The 19,170-nt window shown below is 38.9% G+C and overlaps 1 protein-coding gene across 4 annotated transcripts in view; it reads right to left on the reverse strand.

The window, feature by feature from the left end:
• Positions 1-6,839: 6,839 nt before the first annotated feature.
• The window catches only part of APOLD1 (apolipoprotein L domain containing 1), a 62,983-nt gene continuing 50,652 nt past the window's right edge, over positions 6,840-19,170 (reverse strand). For 2 of the 4 annotated variants that reach the window (XM_027856362.1, XM_027856361.1), the window contains exons 2-3: positions 10,461-10,515; positions 6,840-8,865 (exon numbers count right to left, since the gene is read on the reverse strand). In XM_027856362.1, coding sequence (XP_027712163.1) covers positions 8,112-8,861 — 750 coding nt within the window. In that variant the 5' untranslated portion in view covers positions 8,862-8,865; positions 10,461-10,515 and the 3' untranslated portion in view covers positions 6,840-8,111. Of the gene's footprint in view, positions 8,866-10,449; positions 10,516-10,830; positions 10,931-19,170 lie in introns of those variants that run through there. The other 2 variants (XM_027856359.1, XM_027856363.1) reach the window with 2 other exon arrangements.

Consider the following 19,170-nt stretch of genomic DNA (forward strand, 5'->3'; position numbering starts at 1 on the left):
CTAGCAGTGATTCAGCTTCTTTTCTAAGGACTGAGAGGGTAGGATGTGAAGCCCTTACCATGAGTAGTGCACACTTGGACCCAGATGAGATCTCCATCTGCTCCAAAGATGTAGCATTACCTCTCAAGTCCAACTCAGGAAATCCTAGGACGAGAAATTTGGAGAATGCTTGAATAGGGAGCAAACCCCCTTAAACTGAGTTGTCAGAGCAGACCCTCGTAGAGACAGGGCTCCCTGGAAGACCAAATGCAACCTCTTAAGACACCATTTTGGAGGGAAACACAACTTGTTTGACTGAGATTCCATTGCTTCTATTCCTCACCTAAAAACCTCTTTAATTTCCCAGATCCCCACTTAATTTATTTAAACATGCTTCTGTCTACCCCTTCTGTTACCTACCCAGCTAATCTGCCTTAATGAGTTCAGCCTGTCTCACTTCATCACAGACCCAACCTGGTCTTCCTCTGACCTTCCTACCTCAGGTCCCTCATAATCAACCTTCAATTTACCCAACCAAGCTTCTGTTCAAGCCACAAACTAACCTTCATGTATACCTGTGCTCTGGAACTTTGACCTACTCTACACCCTCACACAACCTCTCCACCAATTGTCAGTCTGTCCATACTTCCTCCATGCTGGCAGGTAACTCCCAAGAACTCAACCAGGTAAGCTTGAACAAAAATAACCCATAACAAGCACTTTATGCCAAATCACAGTTGGGGATAGCTAACATTTGGTGGCTGTAGAAGGAACACATTTTACTTAAGAAAACAGATCCCACAGTTGAATAAGGAAAACTGAACCCTACAGCCCTACTTCCAGAATACTTCTCTGTTTGCTAGAGGTCTCAGCTTCACTGCTTTACCCCAAAAGTGCCTTCCAGGAAACCCTGTTGAAGCTTAGATGACCATGGCAAGTTTTCCAGCCTAGGCCCAAGCATATGTGGAATTTTACCTGACATTTTTACTCACAGAATGAAAAAAAAAGGAAACTTGACCTCAAAAGTATAACTGAGACTTGGTGGGTTGAGATCCATGTGTGAAATCCATGGTTCTAGAAGGATATACATTATTCAAAAGTAACAGGAGAGTTTTGGTTTAGTTTTTATTGCTGTTTTTAATGGGGGACAGAGTTAGCAAAGATACTAGAGTGATTTGTCATTTTCTTCTCCAGTGGATTAAGGCAAACACAAGTTAAGTGAGTTGCCCTGGGTCATACAAGCTAGTAAGAGTCTAGGACTGGATTTGAACTCAGGTCTTCCTGACTCTAGGCCCAGTACTCTATTCACTGAGCCACCTAGCTGCCTCCCTGTTTTTCTTGCAATTATAATTTCATTTGAAAGGCATCATGTGGAGGAGGGAATAGGCTTCTATTTCACTCCAGAGGACATCAATAGACGGAAAAGGCAAAGATGTAAATCATCTTTTTAGCAGACAGTTATCCAAAAGTGACATGTGCTGCCGTAGGTAGTAGTGGGCTCTCCCTCACTGGGGGTCTTCAGGCCAAAGTTGGATAATCATTTGTCAGGTGTGTTGTGGGAGGGATCCTGATTTGGGAATAGACAGCCTCTGAAGTCTCAATTCAGAGATTCAATGATCCATAGGATGAAGGTTGGAAAGAGGGCCCATAACACCGATCCATTAAAGTACTGTTCTGTTCTATGTAAGAGACACTTTGTATTGAAGCCACTAGCTCTTGCCTTCCTTTGAACCGAACTCAAGCCTTCCCATGCATGAATTCAGACTGTTCTCCACACCTGGTATGCATTTCTTCTATATCTCTCCCTGCTGAAATTCTTTTCCTTCAGGGTGAAGCCCAAGTGCCATGAAGCTCCCCTCCCCCTTCCCCTTTTGAAAGTGATTGCTTCTTTCTTGAATTTCTTACAGCACTTTGCTTAAATCCTTCCTTTGCCCTTAGATTCTATTTTCCTTGTGCCTTTAATGAATTCTATCTTATTCACATACATCTTATCCTCCAATTAGATTATAAACTTGTTGAGGGCAGAAACTGTGTAGTTTTTCACCTTTGTGTCCCTACCTTAGCAGTACATGTATAATCACTGATTTCTTGAGTTGAATTGAACTAAAAGCTGTTAGCAGAGGTAATCTAGCAAGAACTAAGGTGTAATTTTCCTCTTGTGTTCAAAATAACCAATTCTGGTCTGAGAGAGACAGGACCTGGTGAAAGAGGTTGCTTCATGTCTCTCTTCAGGGAACCTGGAAATACCTCTTTCTGCTTAAAGAAAGCAAATACAGGAGCTTTTGTTCTCCCTGGCTGTTCCTCTCACTCTTCTGCTTTGTATAGATAAGGAAAACTGGGGCTCTGAGAGCAGAGAGGTCCAAAAAATAAACTAAGACTTTCCCTGTATTAGGTCAAACAGCTCAAACAGAGCGAACAGATCATTTGTAGCTGAGGCACAAAGACAGCTAACTGCTGAGAGATGAGCAGAGCTTGGCAGGTTCTGAACCCGTCTCCGTCCAAAGCTTGAGGACAAATCCCCAGGAAGAGCTGTGCTCTAGCCAAGATTCAAGGTGAGTTAATAAATGAAAAAGGGCTAGTGGAATTCTGCCATAGACCTTCAAAGGGTTGATATGAAATAGCTTACAAAATAGGATAGAGATTTTACCTGTGATTTCATTGAAATTTGGGACTCTCAGGAAAGGAAACTTCCTCTACCAACGGAGGTCCACACTTTCTCCCAAACCTCGCCTCTTACAGAGTTGCCTAAAACATTGAATAGTTAAGTGACTTACCCAGGGTCATACAATTTTTGTTAGAGGGAGGACTTAAACATTGGTCTTCCAGGCCCTGAGGCTGGCTCTCTAATCCCTTATGCCAAGCTGCCTCTCACATCTTTAAAAGTAAAGGTTGCTTAACATCGATTAGGAAAGAATACTGAATTAGAAATCAGAATGTCAGATTCTAATCCTAACTCAGCTGTGTGAGTTTATACAAGTAATTTGACCTCTCTGGTCCAGTTTCCTCATCTATCAAATGAGGCTGCTTGGTTTTGACAACTTCTAAATTCATAGAGTTAAGATGTAATATTTTGTGAGTCTATGAATCAAAAGCAAGCAATCTTCTAAAACTCAATAGACCCCTGAGAGTATTGGTTAGCTGAAAAATTTATTAATGATGAATGTCCCATTGGCTAATGCCAGAGAGAAGAAAGTGTAATGCTCATCATTTCTTTAGTGCCTTGTCTTTTCCAAGCATTTTCCCTTACATTATGTCCCTTAGCCTAGATCAGAGATGGGGAACCTGTGGCCTCGAGGCCCCTCTAGATCCTCAAGTTCAGCCCTTTGACTGAATCCAAACTTCACAGAACAAATCCTTTTATTAAGGTTCCCCACCTAGATTATATATTTGACACATTTGGGTGTGCCGAATGCCAGATCCTATTGTTCTTTCTATATTTCCATTTTTCCCTTTCCTCTCAAACACAAAGTAAATTGATTGGCGGAGGGGCAGGAAATCATCATTCAAACCAGCACATGCAATCTATCCAGTACTTTTTGTACCTAATTGGGCATCAATATCTCTGCCAGTATTAATTTCATTCTGTAACATAAGTTACTCTATTTCCTCCTTCATTTCCTAAATGATTCTACCAAACAGTCCTCAAAATTGAAAAACTGAAGTTTTACGGAATATATCTCAGACTCTCACAGGATCATAGATTTCTGAACCAGGTAAAGACTATAGAGATAATCTGGTCCAACTTTCCCATTTTAAAGATGAAGAAACTGAGTCTCAGAGAGGTTGTGACTTGTCCTAGGCGATACAACTAGAATCTTACAAATCTTTATATAGTATGGTATTAGACCAGATTCATACAGTCAGAATGATAAAAGTCTATGCCATGCCATATAAAAACTGCATTAAGCTCAGTTAACTAATTAGTGTTTGAATATGTTAGTAAGAATGCAGCAATACCTTATTTAAAAGAGGAGTGCTCTAAAAGAATGAACAGTCTACACAGTCTCTGGACTCAAAGTGACGTCTAGTTGTTTCAGTTGTGTCCAACTCTTTGTGATCCCATTTGGGGTTTTCTTGGCAAAGAAACCCGAGTGGTTTGCCATTTCCTCCTATGGCTCATTTTATAGATGAGGAAACTGAAACAAACCAGGATTAAGTGACTTGCCCAGGGTCATACAGCTAGTAAGTGTCTGAGGTCAGATCTGAACTAAGGAAGATGATTTTCTTGACTCCAGGTCCTGTATTTTATCCACAGCGCCACCTTGCTGCACTGGCTGACTCAGAGTACTTACATTCAAATCACACCTTTGCTGCTTACTTCCGCTATGTATTTATGTAAGTCCATCAACCTCCCTGGGCCTGACTTTCTTCATCTATAAAATAAGAGGCTTAGACTACATGACTTCGGAAATCTCTCTTGGCTCCAGATCTATGACCCTATGGATCAATTCGTCAATTGCAAATAATTGGCTTTTCCCTATTTAAGCACAAAAATTATTTTTCTTTTAAACACACTTAATGAAAACCTTTCTGAAATATACTTTTCTCTGCCTTATGAAAGTGCACTTTACATAATTTAACCTTTTTTATAACATAAAGTCATTATTATAAACACCAATTATTAATAACCTCAAAGGCTTTTGAAGTATAGAGCTATTTACCCTTTTACTAACTGGATTCAAATTGCGGTGCTTTTAATTTTTATCTCTAGTTTTACAGTTTTCGTCTGTTCCTTTGAGGTCAGACTGTCAGCCTGATCATTGCTGTCAGTGAGGAGTGACACTTGTCTTTTCTTGCCTTTAGCTGTTATCACTTTTAAATTTGCTATTTCCTTGTACTTTGGGCTGGAATGCCAAATGTTTATTTAAAATATAATAAATTTGATTTGAGTTTAGCCTGGACAATATCCCCAAATTCTCAGCTTTAATGAACTTTCAGATATCAATTTTATTTCCTCAGAGGCCTTTTTCCCACACTCCCCAGTTCTCCACAGTATTCTAAAGGGGTGAAGTTCCTACAGTCTGACTCCCCTATAAGTGGACATCTATTATATATACTATCCCTGTTCTAATGTACTCCAGTCTGGTAGTTTGAGTCACACACAGTACAGTTTGCATTTCTGGAAAATAGAACAAGATACAGTTTTATTGAAACACTACAATACAGAATCAAAGCTTGGATCTCACCATTATGAAAGATAACAAATTCAGATGCTTTAAGTATAGAATACTAGAAAAATAACCAGAGAGTCACTTAGATATTCAGCATGTTTGTTTTTAACAAGTTTATTTTTAATAGACATATTGTTTTCCTGATGTGCACCTTTTATCTAAATATTTCTTTCCATTCATCCCTCCACAACATTTCATTCTATACCTTATTTCTGAAAAAATGAAGATTTATCAAAACAACATTCTGTAAATTCCCACAAAAATATTATTGTCCCTTAAGAATTAATATTTAGCTACATTAGACTAAGGATAAATTACCTAATGCCCCAAAGAGATTCCAAATTTCAAAATAATAATTACATAGGGAAAACTAGTGATCTTCTTTTCCTACCAAGTCCCCACTGGCACATAAGCCAGATATTCTTCTTGCCTAAGCTATTAAGCTACTTATTCATTCAATAATATTTACAGAATCCCTACTGTGTACATAGCATTATTGCAGAATAGACATTGTTCCTTTATAAATTGATCCATATAAGATGTAACTCAAAGTTACAATTCTGATGCATTTAAAGTACTTAGTGATAATGCTTCCAATGGTACTCACTATAGAGTTAAGTCACTGATAGAATCCAATTTAGTATTAAGTACTGGTAAGAATGAAATTAGGACCAGATTTGGCCAGCCCCTGGGTAAATAAACTAAGGAAATACAGGCCCTCTCACTGGCCTAGGATGCAAGAGAAAAAAAAGGCAACAAGATATCAGCAAAAGTTCTCAGAAAAATTGGAAATATTGAAAAGCTTTCAAATTTCACTTCCTCAGGCTCACTGCCATCATTGGTAGGTGATTTTTTTTGAGGCACCCAATATTTTGGAACCTACTTTTCGTACTTGGTTACAATTATTGGAAGGGCGATTCAAGAGACTTGTAAGTGTTTTCTTAAGGGTAATTAACTACCAAAAAAAAAAAACAAAAACAAAAAACCCTGGATCTCCCGTACCTGTAACAAATGAAACCAAGGTACATCACTACAACCTCACCAGCCTCACTGTCCATCAACCATAAGACACAACTTCACAGGACACTAGGCTTTCTGACTGTAGATGCTTGTTTCTTACAACTCCTCCTCTCAAGTTATTCTTTTCTACACTGAACACATTCTCTTTCCAGGTCAAGTCTTATCTGTTGTCACTTGTACCTTAGAGGTAAACATATATTTTAATTATTTAAATAATCAGAAATATATTACCTTACTCTTCTTCCTAAAGGTTCTTTTTTTTAAACCATCCCTTTATTTGGTCCCTCTTTAATTTACCTTACCTAGTTAACAGGAAAGTTGAAAAAGGAACCTCTCCCCACAGATCAAAAAGGAACTTCTTAAAGGGAGTGATGGCACCTCCAGCAACCATTTACCTATCTCCTATCCACTTTACAGAAACCACTTAGCTGTACTTTACCCCATGGAAATGAAGCTAGTGACGGCAACCAACATTTCCCAAATTTGTTATTCCGGTGATTATTAAAATACATCATTCTATAAAATTCAGTTATATAGGGGTAACTAGGTGGCGCAGGGGATACAGCACCGGCCCTGAAGTCAGGAGGACCTGAGTTCAAATGCGGCCTCACACCAAACACTTCATACTTACTAGCTGTGTGACCCTGGGCAAGTCACTTAACCCCAATTGCCTAAAATTAAAAAAAAATTCGGTTATATAACAAAAAGCAATAAAATAATAAAACTTAAATAAATAAATAAAATACCTTATGTGCTGTTGAAATAAATGGTAGAAAAGCTAGCTTCTCAATAAAGTTACATTCTTTGGTGTACCAGTTTCTACAACATATAGTCAATACTGCCCTCTAAAGGGCAGAATGTGTCATATCCTTTATTTGATAAAGTGGGGAATTTTATATCAATTATCCATTCCCTTATACTGACCCCACCACTTTCCCAGTTATCTCATCTTTTCCATTATCCCATGGGATGCTGACTGTCTTTCAGCTTGCCACTCGGAATAGACAGGTAGCAGGAAGTGGACCCCATTGGGACTGCACAACTGAATATTGGAGTAATAGCCTCAGAGACCCTTGAAATCATTAGGTCAGGATGGGTAAATTCAGCCTACAGCTGCTTCGAGTGGTCCTCTCCAAACCCAAGGTGAATCTTAAACAGAGACAGCTAGGGAGAACAAAGGGTCAGGTTAGTTCCAGGTCCCTTCCTTGAATTCTGAACCAGAGATTTTTGTTGGTTTATTATGGGTGTGGGGAGAATGGTCATAAAGAGGAGGTAGAAGTCCTCTTTGGCCTCTGTAACTGGCTTTTGTTCTGCATCCTCTGGGGCTCCTTCAGAAGAAGGGGAGGTATTAGATATGCGCTGCTTCCTAATACATCTTTGGGGCCTTTCAATTACCTTGGGCTTGAAGTGAATCCTTTGAATTGACCTGACTCTGAAGAAATCTCCTAGACCCTCTTTGGCCTCAATCTGCACCCCCAAGGCAGAACTGGAGCCATCTTGAAAATCCAGGTAATTCTGCATGGTACGATTTCAACCACTAGGTACTTAGAGAAGAACACTTAAATAGTTTTTGGTTGGCATTCCTGCCTGGGAAACTTTTGATGTTGACATGAAAACATTTTGCTAGCACAGAACACATTAGTATTGCCATCCACGGTTGCTACTGTAACAAATTGGAAAAGTTTCCAGCACTAAACCCCGGTCCTTTCAGTCCCAGGATATCACAGAGGTGAAAAAATAAGGGCTATGAGGACCCGCCCATTTCAAGTCACATATTCATAAAATCTCAGTGTTACACAGGATCTCAGAAATCCAATCCATACCCAAAGCATGCATCCCTTTTACAAGAAGTTGGGTTGGTTTTTTCTTTCCATTCTTTGTGTACAACTACCCATCCCAATTCAGCTCCAAGGTCTTAATCTCTGGGGGAAATCTTTGCTCTCAAAAAATCATGGCTCTATATTTGTCCAGAGAATCTTTTGAGTCCAAACAGGGGCTTCTATGTTTGTTTTTTGCATAGAGCTGCACTCTAGATTCCAGCTGCTGACTGAGTTCATCCAGGGCAGTGGTGCAGGACTCCAGGCTCTCGGCCAGCTTCTGAATTTTAGCCTTCAATACGGCCTGGCTAACCTTCGTGGCCCCCTCTGTGTGCCTGGGTATGAGGAAGCCACGTGAGCCGAAAAACACGATAAAATAAACAGAATTATATAGAGCAATGGAAGCCTTCTTCCCAGACTGGAGAAGCTGAACGTCCAGACAGCCTTGCCCCCGGCAAAAGAAATCCAAGCACCCTAGTATTTCCCTCATCTGGTCCTGGCAAATTGTTGCAATGTCCTGCACTCTTCTCAGCTCTCGGAAGTTGCAAAACACCAGGGACAAGTCCGAACTGATGGTAACTGCCCCTCCTGCAGTGGCCACACCCAGCCCTACTGCTGACGCCAGAAGAGAGGTCCCTAGAGTGATGGGACTCAAGGACAGCCCCACAATGGCTGTGATGGCTCCAGCTGCACTCAGGGAACTTCCTGCGATGTTAGCCAGTAGAGACCGTTTGCGAAGCTTTTCAATCTTCCGGATGATGTCCCGGAGGCTCCGGATCTGGCCATGAAGCCTGCTCCTTCTATCCAGCAACAACACCTGGAAACGGCGAAGAGAATCCACAGCTTGGGGCTGGGGGACAATGATCCTTTCCATGACGCTATTAAGAAACAGATAAAGGGTCAATGCAAAGGCGTTATGCAATGATAGGAATTGTGTCCCTGATCACTATCAGCAAAATGGTCCCTTAGCATCGGGAAGACCTGAGTTCCAGTCCCAACTCCAGTACTTCCTATATGACCCCTCTTAATCGCTACGAGCTTGAGTTTTCTCATTTGTAAAATGGCAATAATAATATATTATCACAGGATGGATATGAGGTTCAAAAGAGGAAAATATGTGTAAAAAAAGCACTTCAGAAACTTTAAGGTGAGAAAACACCCACAACCAAGGCAGATCAACAAGTAGCCTATAATTTATTGTCTTAGAAAGCTGCCTGGGGAACACTAAAAAGTTATAGAATTTAAACATATGTGGCTGTCACAATGAGAGGTAGGAAAAAAAATTAAATTAAATTAAATTTAATTTAATTTAAAAAAAACAAGGGGCAACTAAGTGGCGCCGTAGATAGAGCTCTGGCCTTGGAGTCAGGAGGACCTGAGTTCAAAATCCAGTCTAAGACACCTGAAACTTAATAGCTGTGTGACCCTGGGCAAGTCACTTAACCCCAATTGCCTCACCAAAAAAAAAAAAGAAAGAAAGAAAGGAAGGAAGAAAGGAAGAAAGAAAGAAAAAAAAAGAAACAACACAATCAAAGGTAGGTCTTGAAACCCGTTTTATTGCCTCTCTACGCACTCTACTACTCTGCCTGTAGATGACCATGATCTTCATCCTCATCAGAGTTTCTTTCAAACATGGTTTCTATTCTAAGCTCATTCACTAACCACTCAAATCCTTTAACCTTGGGCAAGTCACTTAAAGGGAGTCAGGATTTTATGTTCTTCACAAGTAAATAGGAATAATACTATCTCCCGTTCACCCTACAGGAAAAATGAAAATAAATTGCATTATAAGCTTAAAGAGATTGACTAGAAATGAAAGAAAGTGTAGGAGGAACAAAAAGTAGTGACTTTCTCCTCTCCTTTTTGATCTCCTTTAGACTCTCCCAGAGTATTTGACCCATTTTGGGGTAACTAAAAGGTTTTCATGGGGCATTCCCCAAGGATACTTTTTATCTCAGAATTCAACCTAAAAATAGAGCATTTTTTTTTGTTTCACTTGCTCTTAAAATAAATAGTCAAGACTCCTGGGTTCTCCCTCAACAGTATCTCTTTCCTAGTCATTTCGACTCTGTGATGAGAGATCATCTCTCTTTTTTTTTTTAACTAAACACTAAAGCTTCATGGAGAGTTATGAAAATTAATAGGATGGCAATAACAGAAATACAAAATACAAGATAAAAACAAAATAATACAAAATAAAACAAAAAATAACACAAAGTAAAATAGTCATTAGCATGGACAAGGCAGAGCAAATTGCAAATGCTTTTAGCAAGGAAAGCTTACTTCCTATTGTAATCAATTATTCTCACCTCAGTATATATAGGCCTGATTTCTTAGTCAGTCAACAGTCAATAAGCATTTATTAAGTGCCTTAAGAAGAACTTCTTAAAGGTGAAGAATAAGCAGAAGAGGCAGGACATTTTAATTATAACATAATTAAAGCTTTTAAAATAGCCCCCTACCTTCAACTTACCAAGCCTTTTTGCTTATAGCTTCTTCTTTTAATCTTCTTAATTCTCACAATAACCCTGTAAGGCAGATAGTATAAGTAAATTTTTTCTCCACTTGGAAGATAAGGAAACAAGTATAGAGCAGTTAAGTGACCCAGCCAAAGGCACCCAGCTAATAATTAAGAGAGTTGGGACTGCGGTTCTCATTAGTAGCCATATTCCCTATCCATTGTACCACAAGTTAGTTGTCTATTCCCAGGGAAATGCCTCAATAAGACCATCAAAAGAGAGAAAAACTCACATACACAATGTTCAGTGACATAATCTCAATATTAACAGAACCCCAAAGGCTATTTTTTCCCCTAAAAATATCACATCAGGTTTCTAACTTACCCTTTCTTCACTGCCTCCAAAAAGGAAAAATCTTGGGCTGTTTCTGGATGAGTATATTTTATAGTTAGGAAGGACCAATAGCTATCCTGGGAAAACGTTGCCTCATTCCAGGAATATGCCATTTCCTGCCTCTAGCCCCATGCTGCCTTAGTCCCGAAGGATGTGACATACGGGAAAATGACCTGCTAGCTGTGCAGCCCGGCACAGCACATCCCGTGGTGAGGAAATGAACATTGTGTATTGACTTTCCCAAGAGTGCAGGAAAAAAAAAAACGAAGGTTCTTCTCCAACTTGAAACAAGTGTTGTCATGATTCCAGGGGGAGACCCTGCCTTTCCTACCCTGGGAATAGCTGGTGACATCATCGAAGAGGACATCAAAAGTGCTGACTGACCAATTACAGAGCTTCTGAAGAAACATTTCCTAACCATTCTTAAAAGGGGAGGGGGGGAGAAATTTCTTGCATTAGATATTCATCTGCCATGTAGAGTGACATATATTTTTAAAAATCAAACTGTGAGTGCTGAAACATACATGCAACCATAAGACAGGATAAGAAGTGAAGGCTACCTCCACAGGAAGGGCTGAGGGTACCACCAGCTGGGAAGGAGACATTAGAGGTCTCAGAAAGGGCAAATAACAGAGCAAATGCGTCAGAAAAATCAACTGGGTCATGTCACATAAGGAGCTAATTATAGACTTCAGCAGCAAGGGTTTGGCTTCATATTTTCACTGGAACTTAAGAACTGCAGCCCAAAGCAGAATCAAACAAATGGGCTTTATCTACACGTGAAGTGAAGGTGAAGCTCTGAGGTAAATCTACTACATAAGACCCTCGAAACAATTGTGTGGAAAGCATGCTGAGAGTAGACTTTGCCACTAAGGGATAGGTATTATTAGCTTGAGTAATATTAAATTATATTAGGCAGCTTTGCATCATCTTCAGTGATAGGGTACCTGGATCAGACTGCCCTAAGGTGGGGAAGTAGTTGACAAGAAAGATTGCAATAAGTTTAGCTTCTTAGTTGTGGTGGTCCAAGTTTTCCCCTCCTGTCTTAGTTATTGTTGTGTGGGATTTCTATAGAGAGGGTAGTCAGTAAGAAGCTGATGTAGTCAGGCAGAAAAAAAAAGAGAAAGCAAATTCTTGTTAAGTGAAAAAAAAAAGTATTAAAAAGAAAGTTGGTATGGAATTCATGTGTTTCCTGAAGATCTATTTGGTTCAAGGCTGGATCGTATAATGTCTTGGCAACTAAGACACAGAATACATCCACGATTAGATCTGGGTAGTGACGATATGTGTTGTAGATTCAGCATTAAATATTTCATGACTGAGTTTAATGTCCTACTGCTGGAGAACAGGCATCTCCATGACAAACCATGACAGTACGTGTAGACCTCAAACTCAAAAGAACTAAAGCTATATAATTCAAAAAGGAATATTGTTTATAATGTGATTCATTTGAAAAAGATCTGGAAGGTTTAGTGGAATTCAAGCTCAGTGTGAGTCACTAGTGTCATATGGCAGCCAAGAAAGTCAATGAAGTCTTAGGAGGAATTAAGAGTGTCAAGGTGTGCAGAATTTGGGAAGCAATAAAACCTGGGATTAGGGCAAAGTCAAGATGGCAGAGTATCAGAAGCACAACAAAGCTCCTCTGCCCACCTGACCACATTCTGATTGGGAAATCCCCCCAAAAATTACGTTGAGTCATTTTTCCCACCCAGGTTGGCATAAGGAGAATGAGGGATCTGCAAACATTGGGGACAGGATCTAGTCAAGAATAGCAGCATGGAGCATTCCAGCCCAGGGAAAGATTACAGACTTCATGTCAAAAAGATGATCATAATAGCAACTACCTCACAGGATTTTTGTGAGGACCACGTGAGATAATATCTGTAAATCGCTTATTACAGTACCCAGCACATAGTAGGTGCTTAATACTTGTATGTTCTACCCTTTTCCACTTCTAAAATCAATAAAGAGTGTCCCAAGCTGGAACAGGATGCAGAAATAGATGCCAAATGGCAGCTCTGTTGCTCACTACCCAGGTCTAGGTTATAGATCCAGGGCTGGTTGAGGAGGGGTCCTACAACTAAGGGTGGTGGTCCAGGGTGAGGAGCAGGTTGAGGACCCTGGGCAGTGTACCAAATAAGGAACAGGTTCAAAAGAAAGAAGTAGCTGTGCGGTTTTGATCCCAGTAACAGCTCTGGCCTACAATCCAGTATGAAGCCTGCAATGGAATAAACTATTATCCTCATTTTACAAATGAGGAAACTGAGGTAAATAGAAGGTAAATAGAATCCCAGACAAAAGGGAAGCCTGTCATCCTGTCACTCTTGAACCAGCATCTGACCAGCAGCAGTCTACTTGAACTCCAACCAGGGGCAATCCCACAGGTGCATTCCTCAAACACAAACCCAAGTCAGGAACTTGCAGATCTCAGGCCAGTGGGACAGTGATCAGACTTTGCTCTGGATTAAATCACTTTGGAAGCATTGAAAGCTTGCAGGTTCATGGCCTGAGCTGTTCCTGATACCCTGGAATAATTTAACACTCTACCCTAAGAAAGCAGCGACAGGACTAGCCCTGAAGTGCATACAGTCCATCCTTAACATGAAATCTAAAGCTAGCAAGTAGACCAGAAAAGAGGGGGAAAAAAATTCCACCATGAAAAGCTATTGTGGTGACAGTGACACTCAAGACACAAACCCAGAAGAAAAGAATAACTCCAAAACATCTATAAGCAAATCCTCAAAGAAAAACATAGCCTGGCCACAAGTTCAACTAGAATTGCTTCGAGAGATAAAACAAAAATTTTTTGAAAGCTTTTATATTTTTTTAATAAATAACATGAGAATACTATAGGAAAAAATTGGAAAAGAAATTAAAGCTAGGAAGAAAGAATTGGACAAGGAATTAACAGCTTGCAGAAAAGGTACAAAACCTTACCCAAGCAAGCAACAAATTCCTTAAAAATTAGAATGGACTAAATAATAATAGCTAACATCTGTATAATGCTTTCAGGGATTGCAAAGTGCTTTATGAATATTATCTCGTTCATTTTTCTGGCCCAAGACAACTCAGAAGATCAGAAGGAGATCTGTGACACTGGAGTTGGGGCTGGCCTGGGAGCACAGAGCAGTAGAAACATCAACTGTTGGCGTGGGAGGCTATGGCAAGGCAGCGGCAGCAGCAGCTTCAGGAGCTCTCACCACCCAGACAATAAGAGGACCGATCAACTGGTCAGAAAGAAATTATGGGGACCTCTGTGTGGGCATTAGGTGCAGGACCAGGTACCACTTGGCATCTCACTTGCCCGTTACCCAGTTCCAGAGCACAAAGAGAGAGAGAGCAAGGGCCCTAGTTCCTGGCAGCAGTTCTAAAGTAGAGAGATGAGCACTGTGCTTACTATGACAAGTGGGCAGGAGCTCTTCTTAGTTTAGGATCAGACTGCAGACCAAGAGAGCAATGACCACATCTTTTCCCAGATCATACCACCTTGGAAACACTGAAAACTTAAAGACCCCCAAACTAGTTGCAAAAACAACAGGATGAAATATCCTGAAGCTTGAGACAATCCCCCTGTCCCCAGCAGAGGTGAGCAGAGACTTACTCTAACATAAAGTTCAAAGCTGAGGATTAGGTTGGAAAAATGAGTTAACAATAAAAAAAAAGAACCTGACCCCCACCCCCCAAAAAAGCCACTATTGTGACAGGAAGCTCAAGACACAACGAACTCAGAAGAAGACAACAATGTGAAAACATCTACAAGCAATGCCTCAAAGAAAAATGCAGATTAGATACAAGCCCAAAAATAATTCCTAGAAGCGTTAAAGACAGTGATAAAAAAGAACAAATATTATATCATTTTACCCTCACAATAATCCTGTTAGGTGCTACTATTATCCTCATTTTACAAATGAGGAAACTGAGGCAAATAGAAGTTAAGTGACTTGCCCAGGGTTACATTGCTAGTAATTTTCCAATTGTGAATTTGAACTCTGGTCTACCTGATTCTAGATCTAGCACTATCCATTGTACCACCTAGTTATTTCTGAAGTTAATGACTCCATAAGATAACAAGAAATATTAAAACAAAGCCAAAGTTTGGGGGGGTAGAGAAGAAAATGTAAGGTATTTCATGAATAACCATGATTTTAGAGGATTAATTATGAAACATGGTACCCGCCTGCTGATAGAGAGCTGAAGGACTCAGTGCAGAATGAGACACAGAGCAGAGAGACAAAAAGAGACAGAGGGAGAGAAGGAGATAAAGACAGAGAGAGAGAGAGAGAGAGAGAGAGAGAGAAAAGAAGAAGAAGAAGAAAAAGAAGAAGGTGGAGAAGGTAGAGAAGGAGGAAGAAGAAGAGCTAAGTCCATCAAAGTTGGTTATCATACAATGCTACTGTTACTGTGTACAATGTTCTCCTGGTTCTGCTCACTTCACTCAGCATCAGTTCATGTAAGTCTTTCCAAGTTTTTCTGAAATCCGTCTGCTCATCTTTTCTTATATAGCACAACAGTATTCTATTCCATTCATATGCCACAACTTGTTCATCCATTCCCCAATTGATGGGTATTCCCTCAATCCAATTCTTGGTTACTACTAAAAGAGCTGCTAGAAATATTTTTGTGCGTGTGGGTTCTCTTTCCTTTTTTATGATCTCTTTGGGATATTGACCTAGTAGTGGTACTGCTGGATCAAAGGGTGTGTACAGTTATGCCCTTTGGGCATAGTTCCAAATTGCTCTCCAGAATGGCTAGATCAGTTCACAACTCCACCAACAATGCATTAGTGTTCTGATTTCCCCACATCTTCTCCAACATTTATCATTTTCCTTTTTTTGTCATATTAGCCAATCTGATTGGTGTGAGGTGATAATTTAAAGTTGTTTTAATTTGCATTTCTCTAATAAATGTGATTCAGAGCATTTTTTCATATGGCCATAGATGGCTTTAATTTCTTTATCTGAAAACTGCCTGTTCATATCCTTTGACCATTTCTCAATTGGGGAATGACTTGTATTCTTATAAAGTTGACTCAGTAAGAGATTTTTTCTAAATGTATGCAAGGAGACAAGAGTGAAAGCAGAAGTCAAACAGAAGAAGTGATAGAGAAACAAGCCTGAAACATCATGGAATAAATCTCACAATACTCCACCTAGATGTAAATAAATGTGTGTGTGTGTGTGTGTGTGTGTGTGTGTGTGTGTGTGTGTGTGTGTGTAGCTAAATTAAATGATGGTAGAGTGCATAAAAGGGTTGAGGGGAGAAATAATATAGAAGGCAATATCTGATGTGCTCTAATCAAGTTACAGGTTAACAATGAAGGGAAAATAACTCCTGCAGTCTCTCAGGAAGATGAGGGCCTATAGGAGAATGGGTAATAGACAAAGGAGAGATTGGAGCAGGGGAAAAGAAAGAGGGAAGTCTTGTTTCAGTAGTGGGAGAGAGTCCTACTGAATGCTCCCATGGGTGAAGAGAGATATTCTATAATCAAGATAGGAACCTTTTAAGGGATACAATCTGCTGGGATTTGGTGCTTAGAGAGAAGGCTCACCTTACCTCAGGAAATGAGGAATCCAAGTTCCTGGAGGGTACCTAGAAGAATGAGAGGGTATAGACCCAGAGAGAAGAATTCCTGGCAAATGGGATAAAACAATGATCACTGGAGAAGGCAAAAGATAGTAATGAAGAGCACATTCAAGTACATAGGAAAAGTCTAGCATGAGGCAATAATTCTGTGTTCTCTATTGACTGCAGGAATTCATAAAGAGTGAGGCACAACAGAAAAAGAGGACTGGGGGGAAATCTGCACGACCATAACTTAGAAATTGTTTAGAAGAGGGAAGTCAAAATCAGTACCTTAGAAACTTTAATTCAAACTTAAATAGGAATGAATTAGAGAATAAAAGTTCAGGATAGACAGAAAATGAAGATGAATAATGAAGAGAATAAGGGAAGAAAATCCCTTTGTAGAAAAAAAGGCATAGCAAGTGAAATTTTAATACTAGCAAACAAAATAAGTTGAAGGAGAGGAGAGGAAGAAGAATTTTACTTGACTATTTAGCTGGCAGGAAAAAAGGAGCAGATTTGCATAACTAAATGAAAGAAAGAAAAAAGAACTGATAAATTAAGTAACACTTCAAAATTAGGGAAAGGGGTAACAAGTGGGAAGGGAAGAGTTGATGGTAAGAGAAAGAGAGCTAGTAATAACAGGATTGCCTTAAAGTAGTTAAAGCTCAAATAACTGAAGAGACAAAGTATTGTCTTTATAGAGGAAGAGGTGGGAAATACTAATTCAGAACATGGGCGCGTGTGAAATGGAGGAAAACATAAACCTAACTCTCATAACTTTAAATGTGAATACGTAAAATAATCCAATAAAATGAAAGTGACAGATTGGATAAAAAAACAAAAACCTACAATCTATTGTTTACAAGAAACATACCCCCCCCAAAAAACCATGCATAGAATAAAAATGAGGGGCTGGAATAAAGTTTACTATGTATCAAAAAGTAATAGTTTCAATCACACTATCAGACAAAACAAAAACAAAAATTCACAATATAAAAAGAGAGAAACAAGGAAACTACATTATGTTGAAAAGAAGTAAAAACAATGAATCAATATCAATACTAAACTTCTATGTTCCAAATGCCTTAGTATCTAAATTCATAGAGGAAAAATTAACTGAATTACAGGATGACAAAGAGAGTATAATACAACCGCGTCAGGATATTCTAATGTCTCTGTCTCAGTTTTGGGGGGGGGGACGACAAAAAGATAAACAAAAGAGAAACTATAGAATTAGAAAAAATTGCTGCAAAAAATAGAGTTAAAGGATTCAAGGTAGAGATGTTATAAGACTCAAATAAGATAAGGGATGAGAAGCATTTTAGAAATCTTAAAGTACTATATAAATAGTTTATTATTATTATTGTTATCATCATCATCATTATTATTATTATCCTTAGCCTACAGTCAACAGTTCTCTATTTGGTGATGACTTCATTCCCTGAACTTTTTACTGTGTCCTTGTTAAGCTCAAGCAATGTTTATAGAGCCATACAAGGATGTGCTGATAAATATTAACACCTATGATATCTGGAGGGAAAAAAGTATGTACAAGTATTCTTAAGTTTAATCTGCATTATTGACACTTTCTTAAGTCTAGACAATCAACAAAACAATAAATCAAGCCCTGATTTCTAAAAATGATGAGGTATAAATGCTCAGGTTGAAAATTTATCAATGAGGTCTAATGAAATAAAAAATATCAATATTTCTCAGCACTACAGGAAACTTTGGCAAACACCGTCCACGTATTATGACACTGAAATATTTGAAACAAATGTACAAAATCAGAAATAGTTTTTGAAAGCTTTGAATAAACTAAAAAACTACCTGAAATAATTAACAACTTTAGCAACACAGGATATAAAACAAACCCACATAAATCATCAGCATTTCTACATATTACTAACAAAGCCCAGCAACAAGAGATAAAAGAGAAATTCCATTTAAAATAACTATAGACAATATTTGGGAGTCTACCTGCCAAGACAAATGCAGGAATTATATAAACACAATTACAAAACACTTTTCACATAAAGTCAGATCTAAACAATTGGAAAAAAAACATCAGTTGCTCATGGGTAGGCCAAGCTAATATAATAAAAATGACAATCCTACCTAAATTAATTTATTTATTCAGTGTCATACCAATCAAACTACCAAAAATTATTTTATATAACTAGAAAAAATATAACAAAATTCATCAAAAGGTCCAGAATATCAAGGAAATTAATGAAAAGAAATGCAAGGGAAGGTGGCCTAGCCATACCAGATCTAACACTGTAGCAATTATCAAAACTACTTGCTACTGGCTAAGAAATAGAGTGGCAGATCAGTGGGACAGGCTAGGTATACAAGACACAGTAGCCAATGACTATAGTAATCTACTGTTTGATAAACTCAAAGTCTCCAGATTTTGGGATAAGAACTCACTATTTGACAAAAACTGCTGGTAAAACTGGAAAACAGTATGGCAGAAACTAGGCATATACCAGTATCTTGCACTGTATACCAAGATAAGGTCAAAATGGGTACACGATTTAGACATAAAGGATGAAATTATAAGCAAATTAGGAGGGCAAGGAATAGTTTGCCTGTCAGATCTATGGAGAAGGGAAGGATTTATGACCAAACAAGAGGTAGAGAACATTATGAAATGCAAAATGAATAATTTTGAATACATTAAATTGAAAAGTTTTTGCACAAACAAAGCCAATGCAACCAAGATTAGAAGGGAAGCAGAAAGCTGGGAAATAATTTTTACAG

Source organism: Vombatus ursinus, unplaced genomic scaffold, assembly GCF_900497805.2.
Source record: "Vombatus ursinus unplaced genomic scaffold, bare-nosed wombat genome assembly UNPS02011431.1, whole genome shotgun sequence".
Taxonomy (NCBI): Eukaryota; Metazoa; Chordata; class Mammalia; order Diprotodontia; family Vombatidae; genus Vombatus; species Vombatus ursinus.